Genomic DNA, 24357 nt, shown 5'->3' with positions numbered 1-24357 from the left:
GGAGATAGCGGAGGAAAGTTGTAAGAGCTTGCGGGAAATTAATCCATAAAGAAGGCAAACCCAAAATTTAATAGTAAGAACTGGATAGTTTGGATCATGCAAAGTTAGTACTCTGCAAAGGGTGGTGGCAGATGGAAAATACATATAAGCAGTGCTTAGGGGTCCATGGAGGACCCATGACTCGCGGGCGCCTTTTGCTGGGGTAGTAAGAAGCCCTGAGCCCTTCATTCCTCGCCTCCGCTCTTGCCCGGGACGGGTAGGGGCGGGGGCAGCCGAGAGGGCTCCCGGGAGCATGCGCAAACGAGGGCACGCGCGGGGTTTCTCGGAGCATGCGCGAGCGCCGCGCTGGCGCTCCAACCCCGCCCCTCCCGGGTCACGCTCCCGGAAGTGCCGTGGGCCCACGTGTCGGGTCCGGGGGAGCGGTAGGTGGTCAGCGGTTCCGCGGCACGTGGGTCAGCACGTGCCCGAGCGCTTGGCCCAGGGCAACCTGGAGCCGCCGGCCTCGGTGGCCGAGGCGGTGTCGTCCCTGACTATCGCCGATGCATTCGTTGCAGCAGGCGAGGGCGCCGCCCCGCCGCCCCAGGCGCTCCCGAGGTTCATCTGCTCCTTCCCCAGCTGCAGCGCCGCTTACAACAAGGCCTGGAAGCTGGACGCGCACCTGTGCCGGCACACGGGGGAGGTAACTGGGCCGCGGCCGCCGGGGGCGTGGCGTGCGGTCCTCAGACCTGGGGCCGCCGCGGCCGCCGCCCACTCCTTAGGTCAGGGGAGGACCGAGGACGCAGACAGGTCATTCTAGGACCGAGAGATACCCTTGTCGTGGGTCCAGGGCTCACTAAGCAACGCTTTAATGTTTGATCTTGAGTGATGGCCAGCCACCGCCTCCCCAGAACTTGAAAATACTTACAAGGTTGGAATACCCTCTCCCACCCTCACCCCTCTGGTGGCTCAGATGATCAAGAATTCTCCTACAATGCAGGAGACCCGGGTTCAATCCCTAGATCGGGAAGATGCCCTGGAGAAGGGCATGGCAACCCACTCCAGTATTCTTGCCTGGAGTATCCCTTGGACAGAGAGGAGCCTTGGTGGGCTATAGTCCATGGGGTCGCAAAGAGTCGGACACGACTGAGTCGACTGACACTTTTTTCACTTTTCACCTCCCCACCCCACCCCAATTGGCTTTCAAAGGCCCCGCCTCCTGGGACTGGATCAGCGGGAGAACTGAGTCCTAGGTCTGCAGGAAGCCTGTGTTCATTCATTTGTAGTTCTGCACCATTCTAGCCCTGAGAGCTGCAGACCCGATAGGGCTAGCTTCTGGTGTCACGACCTTAGGTTTAATCCGGACAGACCGGGGAATAAGTAGGAATGCAACACAGTGAAGAGAGGGCTGCTGGAGGGCGGTGGGGAAAGCCCTCTCTCTTGACCTGAGTGAGAAGCAAAGGTTTCGGCCCTGCAGACATTTGAGGGAAAAACAGGGCAGGCAGAACTGCCAAAGGAGCGTGTGGTCCTGGGGGCAGACTCTGGGCAGTGTGGTTGGCTGGGGGCACCATCCAAGGGGAGCCTGAGGGGCAGGCCAGGAGGGTCGTTTGCAGACCAGGGTACAGATGGCTTTAGAGCCTGGGTTTTGTTTTGAGGGCTGTAGGAAGCCTTTGGGAGGTCACAGGTGAGGACAGGACATCTCATGGAGGCCTGGGAATCAGTCGGGTTTCCTGGGTTTTTGGCAGAGTCCAGCTTCTCACAGCCTCAGCTGAAGGCCCTTAACCAGGACCCAGCCACTCATGCCTCTGCTCCTAGCACCTCCCTAACTTACAGGCCACTCCTCTGTGTCCTCACACTCAGATCCTCTTACCCCTTGCAGCGTTTGAAGGCTGACCATCCCTCCCTGGGACCTTCTCCAGCTCACTGACCCTGGACCCTGGCCCCTCTCCCACCCACCTCTCTCCTGACTTCTTACCCTGTGACTGGCTTCACTTATGACATCCTTTATGCTCTGCCTCCCTGTCCTTCTGGCCAGTTCTGCCGTCCCCGCCCCAATTCTAGGCTCTGTTACCAGGAGGCCAGATTAGCGCTTACTTTTCCTTTTAGACTCCTGGACTATGTTTAGGATATTGGCACTCCCAGCTTCCTTCACGCTGGCTGGAAGACTCGGAGCTACGTCATCCCACATCCCACACGTCAGTTTGACAAGCGGTTTTCGAGCCTCCTCCGTGCCAGGCTGTGCAGAGTCCTGTGTACCTGCCTGGCAGTGCTGTTCTTATCTTCCTGTCCCTCTGCTTTGCTACCAGTACTGTCATCTGAGGCCTCGGTGCCTCCTTCCTGCATGGTCGTGGGGCACGTTTTCTATAGTTCAATACACAAAACTGATTATGTGGGGGACACATTTTGGCTCTTCCCATGGGGGGCCCTTCCTCCCAGCTCCTGGGTCCCGAGTGGTGGTTACATGCTGGGCCGTGAGCTTTTCTGGGTGTGACACAGTCCTCTGTAGCTGTGCTAGGCATGCCCCGAGCAGATGATGGGCTTGTCCAGGATGACACAGAGCCTTCCCTAGACTCTGAGCAGATGAGAGGATGCTGGGGAGAGGAGGCAGGACCAGTGGACATGGACTGTGCTGGTAGCAGCCAGGAAGCCTTTGAGGGGGCCACTGCTGAAGCTCAGTGTAGGTCAGGAGCAGCTTCACGATGCTGCTGTGTTACTGTGGAGGCTGCCCGCCTTTCTCATACGTTGCTATTCCTAGGTCAGAATCTGCTGCAGTAACCTTGTGAGCACCGCGGCAGTTTGCTCATGTAACCCCAGGCGGCAGGTGCTCAGCACTTAATGGTTGGAAACCACCTCTGCAGACAGAGTCCATGGCTTTGCCCATCACACAGATTAAGGCTTTAAGTAACACCAGAATTACTGACTGGGACAGGACTGACATGCTTTTTCTTTCCTTCCTGCTAGAAACCATTTGTTTGTGACCATGAAGGGTGTGGCAAGGCCTTTGTCAGGGACTACCATCTCAGCCGCCACGCAGTTATTCACACCGGAGAAAAGCCCTTTGTGTAAGTGGGGAACTGTCTTTGGGCCTATGAAGTGGGTCGAGTTTGGCACAGAAAATTGATCGATGACTCATGAGATCAAGAACATGGGGCTTCTGCATCTCCTCAGAGGAGACTCGGTTTGGAATATGTGGAGGAGAGTCGGGGTTTTGTGTGTCATCCTGTGTGACAACTTCAGGGGTGGGTTCATCCGAAGATCTTTTGAGTTTGATCCTCTCAAATGCTTCCCTGGCAGATTGACGGCTCTACATCCTCAGGGCCTTACGAACCAATCAGCTGCTGGGATAACAGACATAAGCATGAGAAAGTAGAACTGTAACAGTTTATCTTCTCTTTCAAAGAAGCCCCTGCTCCTTGCCATGCCAGTATGAATTTCATTCTACTCAGAGTTACTCCTTATCTCTGAAAGGGTGGATGTACTGTTTTTCTTTTAAATCGGCTACTTTAAAGCAGTGCGTCAAAAATTTGGGGTGCCTCAAAATCACCTGGAAGGCTTGTTAAAAAGATAGAAGAAGCCTGCCTGCTCATCAGGAAGGACCAGTTAAAGTATGCTGCTGCTGCTGCTAAGTCGCTTCAGTCGTGTCCGACTCTGTGCGACCCCAGAGACGGCAGCCCACCAGGCTCCCCCATCCCTGGGATTCTCCAGGCAAGAACACTGGAGTGGGTTGCCATTTCCTTCTCCAATGCATGAAAGTGAAAAGTGAAAGTGAAGTCACTCAGTCGTGTCTGACTCAGCGACCCCATGGACTGCAGCCTCCCAGGCTCCTCCATCCATGGGATTTTCCAGGCAAGAGTACTGGAGTGGGGTGCCATTGCTTTCTCCAGTTAAAATATATGTATATCTATATGGTGGAATACTCAGTCAGTTCAGTCGCTCAGTCGTGTCCGACTCTTTGCGACCCCATGAATTGCAGCATGCCAGGCCTCCCTGTCCATCACCAACTCCCGGAGTTCACTCAGACTCATGTCCATCAAGTCGGTGATGCCATCCAGCCATCTCATCCTCTGTCGTCCCCTTCTCCTCCTGCCCCCAATCTCTCCCAGCATCAGAATCTTTTCCAATGAGTTAGCTCTTCGCATGAGGTGGCCAAAGTACTGGAGTTTCAGCTTTTAGCATCATTCCTTCCAAAGAAATCCCAGGGCTGATCTCCTTTAGAATGGACTGGTTGGATCTCCTTGCAGTCCAAGGGACTCTCAAAAGTCTTCAACACCACAGTTCAAAAGCATCAATTTTTTGGCGCTCAGCTTTCTTCACAGTCCAACTCTCACATCCATACATGACCACTGGAAAAACCATAGCCTTGACTAGACAGACTTTTGTTGGCAAAGTAATGTCTCTGCTTTTGAATATGCTATCTAGGTTGGTCATAGTTTTCCTTCCAAGGAATAGGTGTCTTTTAATTTCATGGCTGCAATCACCATCTACAGTGATTTTGGAGCCCCCAAAAAACAAAGTCTGACACTGTTTCCACTGCTTCCCCATCTATTTGCCATGAAGTGATGGGACCAGATGCCATAATCTTAGTTTTCTGAATGTTGAGCTTTAACCCAACTTTTTCCACTCTTCTCTTTCACTTTCATCAAGAGGCTCTTTATTTCCTCTTCACCCTGTGAAACTTGTAAGAAAATCTCCAGGGCTTATTAATTGAAAAACCAAGGTTCAGAAGAGGGTGTTTATTAGGCTACCTTTTAGTGTGTTAAAAAGAACCCAGAGGGTAAACAGGAAGAACTCTGTATTTACTTCTGTTTATATAAAGAAATCCTAAAAGTTATGAACAAAACTTGAAATATTCTTGCCTGTTTGGGGAGCAGTGGGAGGCCTGGGTGGGTAGGAGGCAGGGGTGAAAGGATTCATGTATTTGTGTCCCTTTTCATGCTTTTTGGTTCTTACTTATTAGTGAAATGATGGCTAAGATTAGGGCTTGTAAAGGAAGCCGTGCTTCATCCATCAGATTTATGAAAAGTCATCACAATAAGAGCACATATTTTTAAAAATGTTCACAGAGAATTTAGATAATTCAGGGTCAAGATATAGAAACACTTGTTAAGGGGACCTGTCCCAGCTTGGTGAGATGCTAGAGGGCAGAATAGTTGCAGTTCCGCTCCAAGTGTCTGTTTTTTGCCTCTAATGATAAGCTGAAACCAGTTGTTTTTGAGGTCTTTTTGGAAGTGCAGTTTGTAGAAACATTTCAAGCAAAATTAAAGTGATCAAATTCTAAATTGAGAACACTTTCAATGTGATTTAAGTCTAAGAAGATTGTGAGCTTTCGGAACTAGTGTTTCCACCTCTCCTCGGCCCACTGTACAACGTCTGCTGCACCGTGCTTAATTTCAGAAGCCTTACATGAAAATGCATTTCATTACATGAAATCAAACTGAGATGCCTACATGGTATGGCTTAACACTTCAGAATTTGTTAAAGAATATTTTATAGTGTATTCAGAGTAGATAGCTTTTATAAAGTGGGAAGAGGTAAACATCTTAAAATTTCTCTTCCCTCAGTTTGTTAATATTTTGGTTTATACAATTTCATAACAGTTGTACAGCGAGTGGCTGTGAACAGAAATTCAACACAAAATCAAACTTGAAGAAACATTTTGAACGCAAACATGAAAACCAGCAAAAACAATATGCAGTAAGTATGAATGATTTTATATGTTCAAATTCCCTAAATTTTATGTTTAACTGCCTGTGTATCTAAAATGTTCATCAGCTAAATTTTGTCAAATATCTGAATTTAGTTTGACACTACCCCACTCCAGTACTCTTGCCTGGAAAATCCCATGGATGGAGAAGCCTGGTAGGCTGCAGTCCATGGGGCCTTGGAGAGTCGGACACGACTGAGCGACTTCACTTTCACTTTTCACTTTCGTGCATTGGAGAAGGAAATGGCAACCCACTCCAGTGTTCTTGCCTGGAGAATCCCAGGGACGGGGGAACCTGGTGGGCTGCCGTCTATGGGGTCGCACACAGTCAGACACGACTGAAGTGGCTTAGCAGCAGCAGCAGCTATAAAATAATATCATAATATTGGTATTGGTATCATTTTGAAAGCAGACATTTTTTGCTAATTGTATTATTAGTTCAGTTCAGTCGCTCAGTCTTTGCGACCCCATAAATCGCAGCACGCCAGGCCTCCCTGTCCATCACCCACTCCCGGAGTTCACTCAAACTCATGTCCATTGAGTCAGTGATGCCATCCAGCCATCTCATCCTCTGTCATCCCCTTCTCCTCCTGCCCCCAATCCCTCACAGCATCAGAGTCTTTTCCAGTGAGTCAACTCTTCGCATCAGGTAGCCAAAGTATTGGAGTTTCAGCTTCAGCATCAGTCCTTCCAATGATTACCCAGGACTGAGCTCCTTTAGGATGGACTGGTTGGATCTCCTTGCAGTCCAAGGGACTCTCAAGAGGCTTCTCCAACACTACAGTTCAAAAGCATCAATTCTTCGGCGCTCAGCTTTCTTCACAGTCCAACTCTCACATCCATACATGACCACAGGAAAAACCATAGCCTTGACTAGATGGACCTTTACTAAATGAAACATTTTTTGCTGTTTCAAATGTGCTACTTTTTGAAGCTTCTTGAATTTTATAGTAAATGGGTGAAAGAAGCAAGAGTATAATTTCTGCAGTATTTTTATCTTGAAAGGATTGTGTTATGAACTGTTCTTTGATTTTTTTTCCAAGACTAATAAACCTTTTCTAAACAGTGCAGTTTTGAAGGTTGTAAGAAGACCTTTAAGAAACATCAGCAGCTGAAAACCCACCAGTGCCAGCACACCAACGAGCCACTGTTCAAGTAGGTACTTTGCATGGGTGAAAACCTTCAAGCTCAGGCAGAGATAAGATTAAAATGCACAGGTGGCGTGCACATGCTCAGAAACAGTTTCTTAATCAACGTTTTCCTGTTGAGGTATACGGTCTATGCCCACTTATATATTGGGGCATTTCAGAATATGCTTTTGTTTCTTCAAAAGAAAGAGTAATGTGTTTCAGAATCATTTGTGAGATTAGTACAGTTGTGGTTAAGCTTATCTGTATAGAACCTGTTGAATAATATGAAATGTCCTTATGAGAATGCTGAGTATTCCTTTCCTGTAGAACAAAGGTAACTGAGCTTAGCCTGCATCAGAAGGGACTTTAGGAAGAAGAGGGGACTGAGCACATTGGCAGAGACTTACAGAGGGCGCCTGCTGACGGCCGCCCTGCAGAGCCCAGGCTGATGGCCGTGTGTGAGCTGAGCTGAGCTGCCTGTGCCTGGCTCTCAGCTCACGGGCCCTGGGCCTGGGACTTGTTGCAGCGGCAGTGCCGGTCCCCGCTGGGAGCCCTGCTGCCTCTTCTTGTGCCGCTGGTGGCCGGATTGCAGAAGCGGCACACTTGTTATGGCTCCCCGGAGCCAACGCATCTACAGCCCTGTTTTCACACCATCCTGTGGCAGCAGCATTAAGGAAACCAGACACAACGATTCAGGGTGGCTTGGGTATTTACCCCAGCCATCTTTCTGTGGCCCTGGAAACGAGGTGTATTGTCTAAAGTACAAAGATGGAAACAGTGTTTAATTTGATCACATAAGCATTACAAAAAGAAAAAAACTTTTTTCTGTTTACTCGGCCCAAGGCTGATCAAGTAACTTGCATCTCACCTGCAACAAGGTCTGAATTTGAAGTTCCAATTTTATGACTGCTTTGGTTGTAGGAGAGGGGCTTCCCTGAGAGGGGTTCAGATGGTAAAGAATCTGCCTGCAATGCAGGAAACCTGGGTTCCACCCTTGGGTCGGAAATATCTACCTGGAGAAAGCAATGGTGACCCACTCCAGTATTTTTGCCTGGAAAATCCCATGGACAAAGGAGCCTGGTGGGCTATAGTCCACGGGGTCACAAAGATCAGACACAACTGAGTGACTAACGCTTTTACTTTAGTTGTGGGAAGAGGGGACTGGCAGGGTAGGACAGCATATTGTTTATTTTAGTACAGTTAGTTCTGCCAGTGGGTCGATCGGCTGACACTCATGTGTTGTTAACCCAGGTGTGCCCACGAGGGATGTGGAAAACACTTTGCCTCCCCCAGCAGTCTGAAGCGGCATGGGAAGGTCCACGAAGGTAGGTCCCGGTGCCCACCCTGACAGGCACAACAGCCGTAGTGTGTGTAATACTCTGATCTTGCTTGTTTTTGATAACAATCATTTTCCTTTCAGTCTAATTTGATTGTTGTTTATCCTGAATATTCACAAAAGACAACATGCCAATCTGTTTGTTTTTTTAATAGGCTATATATGTCAAAAAGAATGTTCTTTTGTGGCAAAAACATGGACAGAGCTTCTAAAACACACGAGAGAAACCCATAGAGGTAAGGCCAGCATGGGGGACATGACAGAAATGTAGTATCTGCTCCTGTAGAACTGACTGAGTGCTTTTAGAGGGTGAACTATTACACATGCTCGGGAAAGTAGTAATTATCTATTACTCTCTGTAGTATGTCTTGTTAAGCGCTGGGTCCCTCAGGTGTTGGACACATGATCAGAGAGACCCGTAGCCCCAGGTTCAGGAGGAGCTGGGCCGGGTCTCCAGGCCTGTGCTCACCTGGCATCTTAAAGGCTCCAGCTGGGGAGGCACGTGGGGAGGCCCTGGCTGGAGTCTGTGGGGGCAGCTGGGGAGGCGTGCCCTCTGTGCCCGAGGACAACGGAGCAGACGGGTCTGAGTAACTTGCTCCCTTGCCCGCAGCCGCATGCAGAGAAGCCCTGTGCTTAACAGAGGGCCGGGGACCGTGTATTACATAGGCATTTAGGAGAGCTAAGGCAGACCTTCAAGAAGCAAGCACTGGAGTTCGCTTCCTCCGCCCGACATTCTGACTGGCGTGTTGTCATCAGGTTTCCGGCGTCGAAGCCATTACTTGATATATTCAGTGTTAGCTTTTTCTCTATGGTTAATGCCGGGGATGCGGGCTCCCCTTGCTTCTGCTCCCCCAGAGGACATAAGGTGTGGCGTGTGCCAGAAGACGTTTAAGCGCAAGGACTTCCTGCGGCAGCACATGAGGGTGCACGCCCCCGAGCGGGACGTGTGCCGCTGTCCGCGGGCAGGCTGCGGCCGCACCTACACCACCGCCTTCAACCTCCAGAGCCACATCCTCTCCTTCCACGAGCAGCAGCGCCCCTTCGTGTGCGAGCATGCTGGCTGCGGCAAGACCTTTGCCATGAAGGTGAGCCCTGCCACCCTTGGGGCCTGCATCTTTTCTACCAGGCTCCCGGGAGATGGGGCGCCGGAGGGCGGGGGTCTGGCCCGTCACTCTGGCTCCAGTGGGAGTGGTTCTCCACCACGCCGGGCAAACACCAGATGGGCCCCTGCCCCTCGAAGTCCAGCCCTCAGCATGGCTGGAACCTGCTGGAAATGCACGTCGAGGCCCCTCTCCAGACCCACTGACTCAGGAGTCCGGAGAATGGGTCCACTCCTTTGTTTTTTAACCGACTTCCTGGGTGATTCTTAGGTGACTAAATTTGAGACCCAGTGGCCGGTGGCACCATATGCGTACTTTTCATTAAGTCTCCTGATGTCCTGGGTGTCCTTTTGAACTGCAGTGGTCTGGGGATTGGGAACTGGGTGGGGTCTGAGAACTTCGGGCTCTTAGTCCAGATTTTGAGAGCAGGACCCTGACCCTGTGGACCCATGCCCAGTTGGTGCTGTCACAGGCAGTGGCTGAACTACAGTTGACAGTGGGGGGTGAGGGTCGTGGTCAGCGACAGGGCGGAGACCAGACCTGGGCCAAATTTTCCAGGGGTGTTGGGGGTGCTATAGACACCAGGGCAATTACAAGTCTCCCTCCTTCAGCTCAGAAGAGTCCATTCTGACCTGGCCCCCTCCCACCGCTGCCCGCTCTACAGGCGGGGAGCATACACACTCCTAACCTGGGTCCTCCGGGAAGGCAGGGATTTCAGTGGAGGAGGGAGCAGTGTGCTCCAGTGCTAGAGGTCGGATCCCTCCACAGAACAGAACAGAAAGAAGGGTGTTGGTTTATCTGAGTAATTCAAGGGACTGTACTCACTGTCTCTCTCTCCATTGCAGCAGAGCCTCAGCAGGCATGCCATTGTGCATGACCCCAACATGAAGAAAATCAAAGTAAGTTGAGACTTAGCATGCTGTTAATTTTAAAACATTGCTTAAACCAGATGCTAAATATGCTATTTGGTGTATTTTCAACTACTTATTAGTTTGTGAGTCTGTACAGCTATTGAAGGCAGTTATGTGGAGTTCACGTCTTTATTTACGACAGTTTTATTGTATGCTGCAGTAGTTGCATACCTGACAGGCATACGATTCGGATAGTTTTGATTCTGAATTAAAGTTAGTCATCCCTTGGTATCCATGGGGAGTCCGCAGGTGCTTGAGTATACGTACATTTTCGACTGTGCTCGTGTCCATGTGCCTAACCCCATGCCCTCCTACCCCTGAGTTCCAGGGTCATCTGTATTTGCATGTAACCTCCACACATCCTCCTGTGTACCATGAATTATCTCTGTCTCCTAATACAATGGAAATGCTGTGTAAATTGTTGTCAGCACATGGCAAATTCAAACTTTGCCTTTGGGAACTTTCTGAACTTTTCTTTTTAAAAACACTTTGGATGGGCTGTTGGTTGACCCAGCTGCAGAACCTGCAGACATGAGGCCTGACTGGCTCTGTCTTCCTTATTCCCTAAGGTGAGGCCGTCTCGTGGGAAGCGGAGCCTGGCCTCCCGGCTCAGTGGGTACCTCCCTCCTAAGAGGACACAGGGCCAGGCTGTGCCTTTGCCCAGGAATGGGGAGCCGCTGAGCTGCATGGAAGGCCACACGCTCTCCATGTCGCCATGCTGACCGCAGCTGCACATCCGCCTGCGCTGTGTGGAGGACCACAGACCAGCCAATGCAGTTCTCTCCCCTGAAAGCATGTGTTTATTAAAGTCACTGGGGCAGGACACCAGATGCTCCATCCTTCCCGTCTCCCCTGTTCAGAGCGTCTCTTCTTGGGGTGCCTGGAGTTGCTCTCCATGCAGCCTCCTCCTTTTTGCTCAAGGGACGAAGAACACACATCACAGCCTTGCCTCCTCTGATGGGCTGCGGCCGGGATGAGAAGGTTGCAATTCCAGACATGGCCTGGACTATTCGATTACACATCTCCTCCTAGAAGAGAAAACAAAAGGCTAGTATAAAACCAGCACCTCTGATTGTTTCCAGTGTTCATGCTTATCTGATACCCATAAAAACCAACATTCTTGAATTGTTACATAAGGGATTTGCTACGTCAAATTGTATAGACTTGGTTAAGCTGATCGAAAACTGTACAATAACCAGGTGGTTATACAAACTCCATGGAACTAGTCCAACGCGCTAAAGGCTTGATAGTTTTGAATACCCCATCATGACACTGAGAGGCTGTTTGGCCCAAACCACCCACACACAAAAAGTGCCAAGTGGTGGGTTTGGGCACTGGCAGGACCCCCTTATCCCCCTAGGCTGTCAGCTCGGTGCTGTTCCCAACTGTCCTTCACAGTCACTGAGGTGGTTAGAAAAAGACACATGGTTCTAGAGATTCTGGGTGGGCTGGACTGGGCCCAGGGCCTGGGTCATTCTAGTCTGGAGCTAGGGCTGAAAACCACTGGAGTAAATGCTGCCTTTATCTACTGCTGTGTAACTCCAAAAGCGAAATCCACAGATCCTCCACAGACTTATCCTGGGACTGTAAACTAACACTTCCTAGAAGAGTTTGACTTGACTGCTTCTCAGAGGCATTTATAAAGAGGAATCAGACTTAAAAAGATGAACCCATACAGTCTCTAGTTTTCCTATTTAAATGTTAGACCCTCTACAGTCTGTGAAGTAGAATAGTATATAGCCCTTATGTGAGGAAATAGTGTTCTCACATGGCAAAGTACTTAATGCTACGGTGGAAAGAGTGTGTACATTGTGCATTTTGAAAACCCAGTTAGCTGCCACCAAGACTGGGCAGAATTATTACTTTTCTCTGCCTTTACGTTTCCAGGTTTTCCACAGCTGTATTTGTAAGTTCAGAAAACAAGCAGTTGCTCAGGCCTGTTTTCACTTACCATTTTGTCCTCGGGCTCATCTGCACTCTTCCCTTTCTTTACTGTAATCTGGACTTTGTACTTTTTTTCGATCCACTGCTGAATCTGTTTACTCTTTGTGTTCAGATCATGTTGTCCAATATTTGACGAAAAAGTCAGTTCCTTGGTCAGGGTGGGTCCTAGGTTGAAAGAGTGAGATCTGGGGCTAGTCTGTGAGGCCTGGGTTTTATCACACGTGCGTCCTATGGTCTACGCTGCTACAGGCCCTCTTGTCTGCCTGGTATTAATAGTTTCACTCTCCAGTTAAATAGAGGAGACAGACATAAGGTGAAATACCACTTTTGTAGTTGCCAAGTAAGAGTACCTGAACAGGGAATGCTTCCGTTTATCATTACCATTGTTTGATGAAAGAACAAAGGAATGGTCCTTTAAAGAGAACCAGGTACTTTTTTTTTTTTTATTTTGGGTGGTGGATAACAGGTGTTCACTGTACTTTTTTTTTTATCCTTTTTAAATTTAAATAAAAATAATTTTTCTTAAAAGAAACACCTCCTTGCTTCTCGGAGCTCCTTCCAGCTGGTTAGAGTCCTCTGTCAGCCCTTCCACCACCTCTGAACCAAGCTTCTCAGGCTGTTCACCTGTTTTCAAATGTGATGCATTTTGATGCCCTTGGCACTGCAGCGGGCCTCTTCTGGATATTTTTGGTTTTCTAGTCAATATCCCTGTTGCTAATGTGGCGTGTAGAGAATCGACACAGTCCGACCTGTAGTGATCAGCAGTTACTAGCCGTCATGAAAAACAAACCTCTTCACTTAATTCAGTTCACGGCTTCTGTAAGGTTTAAGTGACAAGTTGGTAAAACACGTTGAGTGTTCCCACCGTGACTATCACAGTGGGCGTGGGGGATGCTCTGGGGATGACTTCAGAGTTAGAAAGCGCTTCTCTGTAATGAACTGCCCGCCTCCCCTCAGAGATGGGGGGAGAGGAGGAGGGGACCTAGGGCAGGCGAGAGGCCGGGACAGGACCAGGAACTCGTCCCCACCTCTCCCACACCTCACCCCATGCGGCGCTCTGCGGTCCCGTCCCTGGGAGGCCCCGCCACGGTCAGAGGGGAAAAGAGCGCCCACTGTTTTGGTGGTGGTCACCTTGTCTGTCTCTCATTTTGCACAGGGGTAAAGGAAGAGATGATGGACACAGAGTAGCAAGGGGGAAAGGAACACAAGTGGATGAAAAACACACGCTGGACACAGCAGTAAAACGGGATTCCAATTACTCACTGCCTGTTCTTACAGGCACTTGGCAGATGCCCGATTTAAACTGCAGACCTGCCGGCCCACGGGACATGGGAGCAGAGAGCAGGGTACCTACCCGGCTTGGGCGCGGCCCTCTCTGCCTCTCTAAGCCGCAGCCGCTCCTGGTGGATCTGCGCGCCCGTCAGGAGCTGGTACTGCGGGGGCTCCGCGCTGGCATCCCTCTTCACTAGCCGCAGGTCCCGCTCAGCCATGAGCCTGATCACGTTCGCCCGGTGCATGTGGCCCAGATCGTTGCCCTGTTCGTCCAGCACATGAATGACGCGCTCGTTGATTTTTCTCCCAACGCTACTGAAAGCCGTCTCGTTCTTTTTTTTCTTTGTCCTCTCGTCCTGGGTGTCTTCAGTGCTAAAAGCTTTTGCGTGAATGAGGCAGGGCGGTCTTGGGGAGGGCTGTGTGGGCGCCGGCCCCTGTAAGATGTATTTGCCCAAACATCTTCTAATGCAGCAATTCTCAGTCTTTACGGTTTGTAATGTTAACTTCTTGAGGAAAAGAGCAGCCATCCTATAAAGCAGGGAGAAAAGATCATTCAAACCCAGCCGTTCATTCCCGTGGGCTGGTGCTGTGGTACACGGAGGCGGCTGGTCGGAGGTGAGCGAGAGGACGCGGTGCCTCAGACAGCGCTTCTCGGGGACACTGCCGGGGTGTATGAGGCTGGGACTCCCTCTGGTCCAACTCTGATCCTCCTGAGCTGTGTACCCCAGCCCTCTTGCCCGTCACCACCACACACACCCACTGTTGACCAGTAAATAGCACAGGAAGTGATGGGAGGTGCACACTCTCACTGCCCGGCCCCTCAGGTACCCAGGTGGATCCCTGCAGCGCCATCCCTGCAGAGTAACTGCCCGCCCAAGCCCAAGCCCTCCACCCAGGCAGCACCCTCGGGTCAGCATGTGCAGGACTGAGTTCCACCTGCCCCCCGCCCACAGCTCAGACCTCCTGTCTCTGTATCACCTACGCGCTTCACGTGTGATATAGAGCTAAGTTATCCCCAAACAGCTAAGTGATCCTTGGCCCTTCTTTTCCTCTTAGCCGTTCATCAGCAGATGCCGTTGTTCCACCTCTAAAGGCCACCAGGACCCAACCACTCCCCATCCCCTCCCTTGCCGTCACCCTCCCCCGAGTGCCGTGATCACCTCTCAGCTGGGTCAGGTCTCAGCCTCCTGATCACCTCCCGCAGCTGCCCTTGCCCCTGATGACCCATCACCCATGCTTAAAGCACGGACATCAGACCACGGCCCCACTGTGCTCACAGCCCTCTGGGGCCCCCGCCTCACTCCAGAGCCCTCCCCAACCCCGCCCCACTCTGCCCACAGCACCCAGCCCACCTCCTCCACTCACTCTTCCAAGCCTGTGGGCTCCTTGCTGTTCTTGTAAACACTACACACACCCCCACCCCTATGTGATCCTTTCCCTCAGACAATGCAGCTTTGTTCAGTTCTCAGCAACGCCCTGCCTGTCCACTCTGTAAATGACACACCCCATCCTTGCAAACCCATCACTTTGCCCTTTAAAACCATTCACTGCTGACATTTATCTGCACACAACATTCGTGATCTTCCCTCAGTAGAATGGAAGCTTCATGAGAAAACATGTCTGTCCGCTGGGTTAGGAGTGTGGCAAGGAACCCATTGGGTTCTAAGCCAGCACCTAGAGTCTGTCCCTGTACATGCAGCATCCTCAGTATCCTCATGGGGCCGATTCCAGGGTCCCTGGAGACACCCAAATCCACGGACACTAGAGTCCTGCATGTAAAACACTGTGTTTGCATGTAACCTGTGTACATCCTCCCACATACCACATTGTCTCTAGGTTACTTACAAAACCTAATAGTGGAAATGATATGTCAGTAGCTGCCTGGCATAGCAAATCAGTCTTGCTTTTGGGAACTTTCTGGAGTTTTTTTTCCCTGAGTATTTTCAGTCATGGTTGGTTGCATCCGTGGATGCAGAACTGGTGGAGAACTGGCCGTATGTGCTGAATGAATGTGTGAGTCAAAGGAGACGGTCGGGGGGGTGGTGGTGTCTGCGGGCATTTATCCCGGGCCTTCAGGTGCATCATCCCACCCGCCACACAGAAGGCTGCTAAGTGCGGTATCTGTCTATTCTAGAAACTCAACTTTCCTCCCGATATCTTCTTTTCAAAACCTAGGGTCTGTTTTCCCAGGAGTATCCGATCATATCACTGCATCAGCTTCTTCTGACGATCTTCTATAGTACCATGCGAAAATATTGTCAGATTTATGAATAAACCTTGAATAAAATGACCCATGCTTTACCAAAGAAGAAAACAGTTCCTAGCTGGCATTTCAAATGTCCACCACCCTCCATGAGATCTGTGATGTTTCATCCACGGTGAATGAGGCGCCTAGAGTCATGCAGAAGGACCCCACCTGCAGACGCTGCTGAGGCCCCAGGATTGGACTGAAACTGAGTTAAATAGCTGAGCCACATCAAAAAGTCTACAAACAATAAATGCTGGAGAGGGAGTGGAGAAAAGGGAACCCTCTTACACTGTTGGTGGGAATGCAAACAGGTACGGCCACTATGGAGAACAGTGTGGAGATTCCTTAAAAAACTGGAAATAGAACAGCCTTATGACCCAGCAATCCCACCACTGGGCATACACACCAAGGAAACCAGAATTGAAAGAGACACGTGTACCCCAATGTTCATGTTTACAATAGCTAGGACATGGAAGCAACCTAGATGTCCATCATCAGACGAATGGATAAGAAAGCTGTGGTACATATACACAGTGCAGTACTACTCAGCCATTAAAAATAATGCATTTGAATCAGTTCTAATGAGGTGGATGAAACTGGAGCCGATTATAGAGTGAAGTAAGTCAGAAAAACACCAATAATGTGTATTAACGCATACATATGGAATTTAGAAAGATGGTAACGACAACTCTATATGCGAGACAGCAAAAGAGACACAGATATAAAGAACAGACTTTTGGACTCTGTGGGAGAAGGCAAGGGTGAGATGAGTTGAAACAATAGCATTGAAACGTATATTACCATATGTGAAATAGATCACCAGTCCAAGTTCGACGCATGAAGCAGCCACTCAAAGCCGGTGCACTGGGACAACCCTGAGAGACGGGATGGGGAGTGAGGTGGGGGTGGGGGGGTTCAGGATGGGGGACACATGTACACCTGTGGCTGATTCGTGTTGATGTATGGCAAAAACCACTACAATACTGTAAAGTAATTAGCCTCCAATTAAATCAATTTTTTAAAATTATAATAACTAATCATAAAACACCATTAAATATATACCACTATGAAAAATTAAATAAATAAATAGCTGAGCTACTTACTGCTCAACAGCAAACAATCAGACACTTACTCATGGAGGAAGCCCCCAAAGCAAAAAAAGCAGAAAAGTCTGAAGACGCTGGAGAAAACTTCTACTTATGAAAGAGCACACGTGTACTATGTGATGAATCAGCAATCCATTACACAGAACAAGGGAGCAAATAAACTAGGCAGAGGAAGAAATGGATTTCAGAAGAACCCTGAAGTTTTCCTAAGACTGAAGACATGATTTTCTTTCCCCTGTTCTCCTAATTATCATTCTCTAATTCTTATAAGAAGGAAGTATTTCTTATACTAATAAATTCTATGTGTTTACAAAATAAAAACTGTTTCTGAAAGATAACGTAGTTTTTTTAAAAAGCTTTAAAAACACTTTCCAAAAAGAGGAAAAGGTAAATAGTAGATTTACCTTTATTTTTTTTAAAGTGTCTTTACCGTTATTCAAATTTTAAACCTTCTTGACTTACACAGCAGTTATGCTTCAATACTAGCTGAATTTTGACTTTAGATCAACAAAATTGAAGATATACATATTTCTTCAAAATAAATTTTACATAGATAAACATATAAATACAGAGTTCCATTCAGTTCAGTCGCTCAGTCGTGTCTGACTCTGCAACCCCATGAATCACAGCACGCCAACCCTCCCTGTCCATCACCATCTCCCGGAGTTCACCCAGACTCACGTCCATGGAGTCGGTGATACCATCCAGCCATCTCATCCTCTGTCATCCCCTTCTCCTCCTGCCCCCAATCCCTCCCAGCATCAAAGTCTTTTCCAATGAGTCAACTCTTCGCATAAGGTGGCCAAAGAACTGGAGTTTCAGCTTTAGCATCAGTCCTTCCAAAGAACACCCATGACTGATCTCCTTTAGAATGGACCAGTTGGATCTCCTTGCAGTCCAAGGGACTCTCAAGAGTCTTCTCCAACACCACACTTCAAAAGCATCAATTCTTCGGTGCTCAGCTTTCTTCACAGTCCAACTCTCACATCCATACATGACCACTGGAAAAACTATAGCCTTGACTAGATGGACCTTTGTTGGCAAAGTAATGTCTCTGCTTTTGAATATGCTATCTAGGTTGGTCATAACTTTTCTTCCAAGGAGTAAGCGTCTTTGAATTTCATGGCTGCAATCAACATCTGCAGTGATTTTGGAGCCCAAAAAAATAAAGTCTGACACTGTTTCCACTATTTCCCCATCTATTTGCCATGAAGTGATGGGACCAGATGCCATAATCTTAGTTTTCTGAATGTTGAGCTTTAAGCCAACTTTTTCACTCTCCTCTTTCACTTTCATCAAGAGGGTCTTTAGTTCCTCTTCACTTTCTGCCATAAGGGTGGTGTCATCTGCATATCTGAGGTTATTGATATTTCTCCTGGCAATCTTGATTCCAGCTTGTGCTTCTTTCAGCCCAGCATTTCTCATGATGTACTCTGCATATAAGTTAAATAAGCAGGGTGACAATATACACCCTTAACGTACTCCTTTTCCTATTTGGAATCAGTCTGTTGTTCCATGTCCAGTTCTAACTGTTACTTCCTGACCTGCATATAGGCCGCAGGAGCGGCCAAGAGGAGCTACCCCACGTCCGAGGTCAGGGGCAGCAGCCAGGAGCTACCCAATGCCTGAGGTCAGGGGCGGCGACCAAGAAGAGCAACCCCACGTCCAAGGAGCGGTGGCTGCACGGGCGCAGGAGGCCGAGAGGAGCTATTCCACGTTCAAGGTCAGGAGGGGCAGCTGTTAGGAGATACCCCTCGTCCAAGGTAAGGAGCAGTGGCTGGGCTTTGCTGGAGCAGCCGTGAAGAGATAACCCATGTCCAAAGTAAGAGAAACCCAAGTAAGACAGCAGGTGTTGCAAGAGGCATCAGAGGGCAGACACACAAACCATAATCACAGAAAACTAGTCAATCTAATCACACGGACCACAGCCTTGTCTAACTCAATGAAATACAGAGTTGGGGGGAAAAAACCTGTGATATTAAATTTGAGAGACAAATAACAAATTCAAGTCATTGAGAAACTTTTTATCAGGAAAATTCTCAAACACGTACAGAAGAAAGAGCAAAAGGAAGCCCGAAGCATCCATTGTGCAGCTCCCTGACTCTCAGCACGTCAGCCAATGTGCTTCCTCTCCACCAACAACTGCTCCCCGGACCCAACATCCAGGAACGACTTCACAGTAAATCCCTTCTCATCAACAGACAATTGAGTACATCACCTCTAAGAGCTGAGGACTTGCTTATCTTCTGAATAACAACAGTAACACATCCCAGCTAATAATCATTCCTCTACATCATCAAATATCCAGGCTTCAGATGTCCCTGGTAGTTACCATTCTGTTTATGTTTCACTTACAACTTGATTGCATGAAGAGACTCTCACTGGCCAAATGTGTGATCATTTACACATCAGTGACTGAAATGAATTTCAACACACCAACCATGCAAAAATCCATGAAAAAGAAAGACAGTTTGCCACAACTCTATGTGACTAACACACCCTGACTCCTTACTTTGGAAATTGGTCATTAAAGAAAAAGAACTAAGTATTTATCCTACCTTTTTAGGAAGAACTATAATCATCCCCAGTCGATGAAGAAAAGTGTTCTTTAGAGGAGAATGCCAGCTAATATCTGGAGAAGAAAAGTAAAAGTTAATTGAAAACCACCATTTTCCAAGCTCCAATCAGACCACTGATTCAGGCTTCTTGTTCAGTCTCTAAGTCGTGTCTGACTCTTTGTTCAGGCCTAGATGGATGCAAACATCATTAGGTAAAAGGCTGATGAGGAAACAAGGAGTTCATAGGGTGCCAAAGGGTGACCCAAGGAACACTTCCAAACAGAAGCAGGAAACACATGCTCCAGCTGTCACCCCATAACAGGCCAGACTCAGCACTCTGACACCCTAACACTTGTCTTTTCGTGGGACGGGTAATCCTTCTGTGAAACAGGCCTGCCAAAAAGGCTGAACCGGAACAGCATCAAGCCTCTAGACTGAGCTCCTGGCTTTCAAGGATACAAGGGCCAGACTCTGCGAGGAACAAGTCAGATGACACAACAAGGAAACCACTGACAAAATCCAGACTATGGGACAAGACCGCTAGCTTCAAGCCTTACAAAAAGAATCAGTGTCACTAGGGACTTGAATTAAAAGACTAAGGAGACATAATCATAAAATTCAGTGTTTGAAAGAGAAGCAATTAAAAAGACATGTGGGGATAAGGGAGGAAGAACTGCACATGGCCTAGATTCATGATGGATTCGACTCTATCAGAAAAGTACTATTTTCTCAGCCATGAAAATGGCATTCTTAGGAAATCTTAGGGAGTTGGTCATGACATCTGCTTGCTTATTCTGAAACAGTTCAGCAGCAAATAAATGTGATTATGGCAACATCTGCAGAAGCTCGATTATGCTTGTATGAGTGCTTAGTTGTTAGTCTTTCAACTTTTCTGTGTTTAAATTTTTTTTCATAATTAAAAAGTTCATTTTAGAAAGAATCAACAACCTCCAGGGAGGAAAAAATTAACTAGTCATGCCAATATGACTATTCCAGTCTGTGTAATGGTATATTTACTGTAATTTAATAAACTGGCACTCTGACTTTATGTATCCTTAACAAATATTTCTTTCATTAGCTGTAAGTCTATGTTTAAGCAGAGCCTATGTCTAAGGAACTTTACAAACTTAATGGTCTTTTTTTTTTTTTTTAAATGCAAATTGCCTTTCTTTCTCCATCTGGTTTTCATCAGATCAAGTCCAAAAGTGCCTTACCTGGTAAATGGTGATGATTTCAGTTTAAGGTAGAATGTGTACAATTTTCTGCTAACCAAAGTAGCTAAAAGTTAATGTGTATTTTAGAGAAGAGCTCTCAGAAGCTGGAGGCCCACCAGCATCATCTGGGGATGCTTTTTCAGAACACACGATGTGTCCTCACCCCTCTCCTAGTTAACAGCTCCTGGGTTAGGACCCCCAGAAAAAGATGGCATAAGAAAGTGAGTAATAAAGCATTACAGTGTAAGTAGATTCAAGTAACTTACGCAGAGATGTCTTGGGCTACGCTTAACCTTTCAAGACTGATGCAAAGTAGGAAGCCCGTTTCTTTGATGAGATGTCTTTGTCAAACATATAACAGCCTGAATGAATCAGATCTATCAAAATGAAAATGCTTATGTTCTTATAACAATACTGGTACACTTGGTCACTCCCACAACTATCATTTCTGAGACATCCAAAAATATTTTAAGAGCCAGTTACCTTAAAGCCAATTACTTAAAATGCACAATTTGATAGTATGAGATATCCATTTCTGATTTTGTATTTATTCAGACCTTACTGAAATCATGCTGTGCTGTATCAGCTGCATCTACTGGTAGTTTTAATTGAGTAGCTAACTCCACATTCTAGAGAGAAACAGAAGGCTTCTTTTTTGCTGTTGTTCTTTACTTACTTGAGACGGGATCACTGAAAAAGTCCACATCCTCTGAGCACTGGAGGACAGACTGACAGGCGTCCCCAGAGCCTGTCTGCTCTGGTCGTGGCTCCTCTTCTGCAGCTCCTGCTACTTTCTGTCCTCACTCCACTTCCCGGGGCTCTTCTGCATCATCCCTGACTGTCCTAGATGATATAAGAAAAAATGTCAATTTACATTATTTCAGATGTACACAGCAGGGGAGTTCTGGTGTTTGATCCACATATTCCGTAAGAACTGGAATGTAAACATTAAGCCATAAAGCGGGCAGCCCTGAAATGTGTGGCACCTCCTTGTGCTGTGTGTAGGGCTGCGTCCTTCACACTGTCACATCAGTCTTCAGCTGTCTGAAAGGAATCACATTCTTTGAGGACTGTTAACAAGTTCAAGCCTGTACTGCTCACCATACGACAGACCAACAAATCGACAGACGAGTTGTTGGGGCAAGGAATGGTGACTTTGTTTGGAAAGCCAGCAGACTGAGAAGATGATGCACTCCTGTCCCAAAGAACCAACTTCCCTGAGTTAGAATTCTGACTTCTTTTATATGAAATGGGAAGGGGGCAAAGTCCAGGTTCCAACCAGACTCCAGAGGGGATATGTTAATTTCTTCCTCCTTGTAGCCATTCAGAGGTGGGACTGGACAAGGTGTTTTCTGCAAGCTGAACAAAGGTATTTGAGCTTCACCTGGGAGGGAGGGTTCCTAAAGATGGACCACTGTGTAATTTAAGCTTGCAGGCAACATCTCTTTAATGATTAACTGGAATACAGAGGCGCTTCCCTATTATAAGACAACTTTCCCCAACTTTCATTAAGAAAATGCTTAAATATTCAGAAAAGTTAAAATATACAGTCAACACCCCAATACTCATTCACCTAGATCCCACTGTTGCTCTCCTTGGTGTATGTATATTTATTCCTCTTTCTATCCATTTTATTATGTTTTGATACATTTCAAAGTAAGCTGCAGACACTGCTACATTTCACCCTCAAATACTTCAGCATGCATATCATTACCTAGAGTTCAGTATTCGTTTACAACTCTTTTCATTTGAGACAAAATTTACAAACAATGACATGTACAAGTCTTAAGCTTATAATTTGACAACACCTCTGCAACCAAACTCCTATCAACTGACGAGATGAAGATAACCTCTATTTACTTGTTCACTCACTGTTTTTCTTTCCTACATAGCTGATATTGTATATTATCTATTATTTCCTGGGAGATTGGAACAAAAGTTACATGGATTCCAGTGGACTAAAATATTTATGAGATTAATTTTTCCAATTCTGATGACTTTTCAGAAGCCTCTGTCACGCCTTCCAAAGGAGTTTCACTAAGTCCTTCTGCCTGCAGGCCTGCCCCCTGTCCCATGTGCCCGCTCTGGTAGAGGCTGAGCACTGCAGACCCCAGGCCTGCAGGTTGCTGTCTGCTGGCTCTGGTTTTGCACAAAGTATTCTCCATACCGAGATGGGCTGTTTAAGAGCTAGAATAGTAACTAAAAACACTGGGAAAAGCCAACATAATATCTTGGCTAATTATTTAACCACATTTCTTTAGCCATAAAATTTTTAATTTAATTTTTAGTTATTTTATTGAAATAAGCATCCAGAAAACATTTTTTAAAAAGCTTTTAAATCCTGAGCTCAAGACTCAATCCTCAAATATGTACTTAATCCTGTATATTATTCTACTAATCTGTCATCTTACCTTCCAGAACCCCCATCTCAGAGACCAGCATCTTTTCCAGGTCTGCTCTCCCGCACTCCCACATCTAATCCAACACCAAGGCTTCACAATGTTACTTCCAAACACCAATCAAATCCACCTGCTTCTCTCCATGCCCATCGCCACCACCCTCCTGAGGACACCTCCCACCGTCAGGCTCCTAACTAGGCTCTTGCACCTTGAACTCCTCCCCTCTGCGCTGCAGGTGCTGGCTCCACACGCAGTGCCCGCCCACCTTAAAACTGCCTGCAGACTGAAGACCTATAGCTTTCAGGAAGCCAAAAGGCCCTTTCCGCCTCATTCCACACCAAACTTCCTTTATGCCTAAACCACACTGGCCTTGCTGATCATGAATGCTCTTCCCCCTTGGTTTAGGGAACTCCTTTCCTGCCGAGCGCTGCCTTTCTCAGGGCATTCCTCTGATCACCTCCAAGACTAAGCCAGATCTCCCCTGAAAGCGCCCCCGCACCCCCCGCATTTGTTTTTCGAGGTCAACGGTCAAGTATTTCCACAGTATAACCTCTCTTTCCACGATTATAATTTTGGGATTATTACTGATTCTCTCCTTCACTAGACGGTGAGTTCTGTGAAGCAAGGAACACACGTGGCATACCCTTCCCAGAACCGCGCCTGGCACAGTAAAACCTCACAGCTTGCCCTCGGAACTGCGGCTATTCAGTAAGAAAATGTTTTTACTTCTTTCAAGGAGCCTTATGCCGGGGAGCCCAGTAAATGATGAACGGGGGCAAAAAAAGAAAAAGAAATCCCAGATGGTTCGGTGACTTTCCTCCAGCACCCCTCCCTGGGCGGCCGCAGACAGCAAGGTGTCCGCGCTGTCTCACCTGCCAGGCGCTGAGCCAGGGGCCGAGGGGCGGGGCTACGCGCGCCGAATGGACCAATCAGGTGCGCTTGCGATGGCCGCGCCCACCCTCGCAACGCGGCGCGCCCGGGTGGGAGCCGGGCATAGCGATGTCCGGCCTGCGTGTGTCCCCGTACGTGCGCCATTATGGCAGGACGGAAGACGTAGGGGTCGGAAGGACGGACGCCCGGCCTAGCCCGGGCTCTAAGACAACTTTACACCCCGGCCGTGCTCCGGCCGCGCGGCAGCGTCTGCAGTCTTCCAGCAGGTGGGCGGCATTGGCCTTCCAAGGACAACAACACGGCCGAGCGCTAGGCCGCAGGCCTGCCCCTACGACCCCGTCTTCCCGCCGCAAGTCCCCTCACTCGCGCAGCGCCCCTGGCCTTTGGCTTTACCTGTACCGAGCCGCCGATTGATGAGGTTTGGCGGCAGCAGCCCGCAAGCGGGCTCCCGGGTGAGACCCTCTTCGCCCTCCGTAGTGGGCGGGGCGTCGACTCCCGGCTTTAAAGGGAAGGCGACGTTAGGAGGAGAGAGTTTCCGGCTGGCGACTTCAAGTCCTCCGACAGAAAA

At 48.1% G+C, this 24357-nt stretch overlaps 2 protein-coding genes across 12 annotated transcripts; one reads left to right on the top strand and one right to left on the bottom strand.

Moving 5' to 3' along the window:
* Positions 1–292: 292 nt before the first annotated feature.
* GTF3A (general transcription factor IIIA) lies at positions 293–12266 on the top strand. The gene is made up of 9 exons (XM_040267257.1): positions 293–679; positions 2938–3038; positions 5574–5670; positions 6747–6835; positions 8062–8135; positions 8302–8382; positions 9002–9231; positions 10092–10145; positions 10727–12266. The coding sequence occupies exons 1-9, from the start codon at positions 293–295 to the stop codon at positions 10877–10879; spliced, it is 1266 nt and encodes a 421-aa protein (XP_040123191.1). The 3' UTR covers positions 10880–12266.
* On the bottom strand, positions 10271–24357 carry MTIF3 (mitochondrial translational initiation factor 3). Of its 11 annotated transcripts, none has more exons than XM_040266752.1 (7): positions 24183–24274; positions 21176–21342; positions 19286–19359; positions 16754–16888; positions 13456–13901; positions 12109–12266; positions 10271–11185 (listed from the first exon to the last, which is right to left on the bottom strand). In XM_040266752.1, the coding sequence occupies exons 5-7, from the start codon at positions 13898–13900 to the stop codon at positions 10967–10969; spliced, it is 822 nt and encodes a 273-aa protein (XP_040122686.1). In that variant the 5' UTR covers position 13901; positions 16754–16888; positions 19286–19359; positions 21176–21342; positions 24183–24274; the 3' UTR covers positions 10271–10966. The 11 variants fall into 11 exon arrangements, with proteins under 11 accessions (XP_040122686.1, XP_040122690.1, XP_040122687.1 ...); XM_040266756.1 differs by lacking the exon at positions 24183–24274 and adding an exon at positions 23771–24162; XM_040266753.1 differs by lacking the exon at positions 24183–24274 and adding an exon at positions 23625–23763.

Source organism: Oryx dammah, unplaced genomic scaffold, assembly GCF_014754425.2.
Source record: "Oryx dammah isolate SB20612 unplaced genomic scaffold, SCBI_Odam_1.1 HiC_scaffold_24, whole genome shotgun sequence".
Lineage (NCBI taxonomy): Eukaryota > Metazoa > Chordata > Mammalia > Artiodactyla > Bovidae > Oryx > Oryx dammah.
This window is presented reverse-complemented; position numbering and strand designations above follow the sequence as displayed.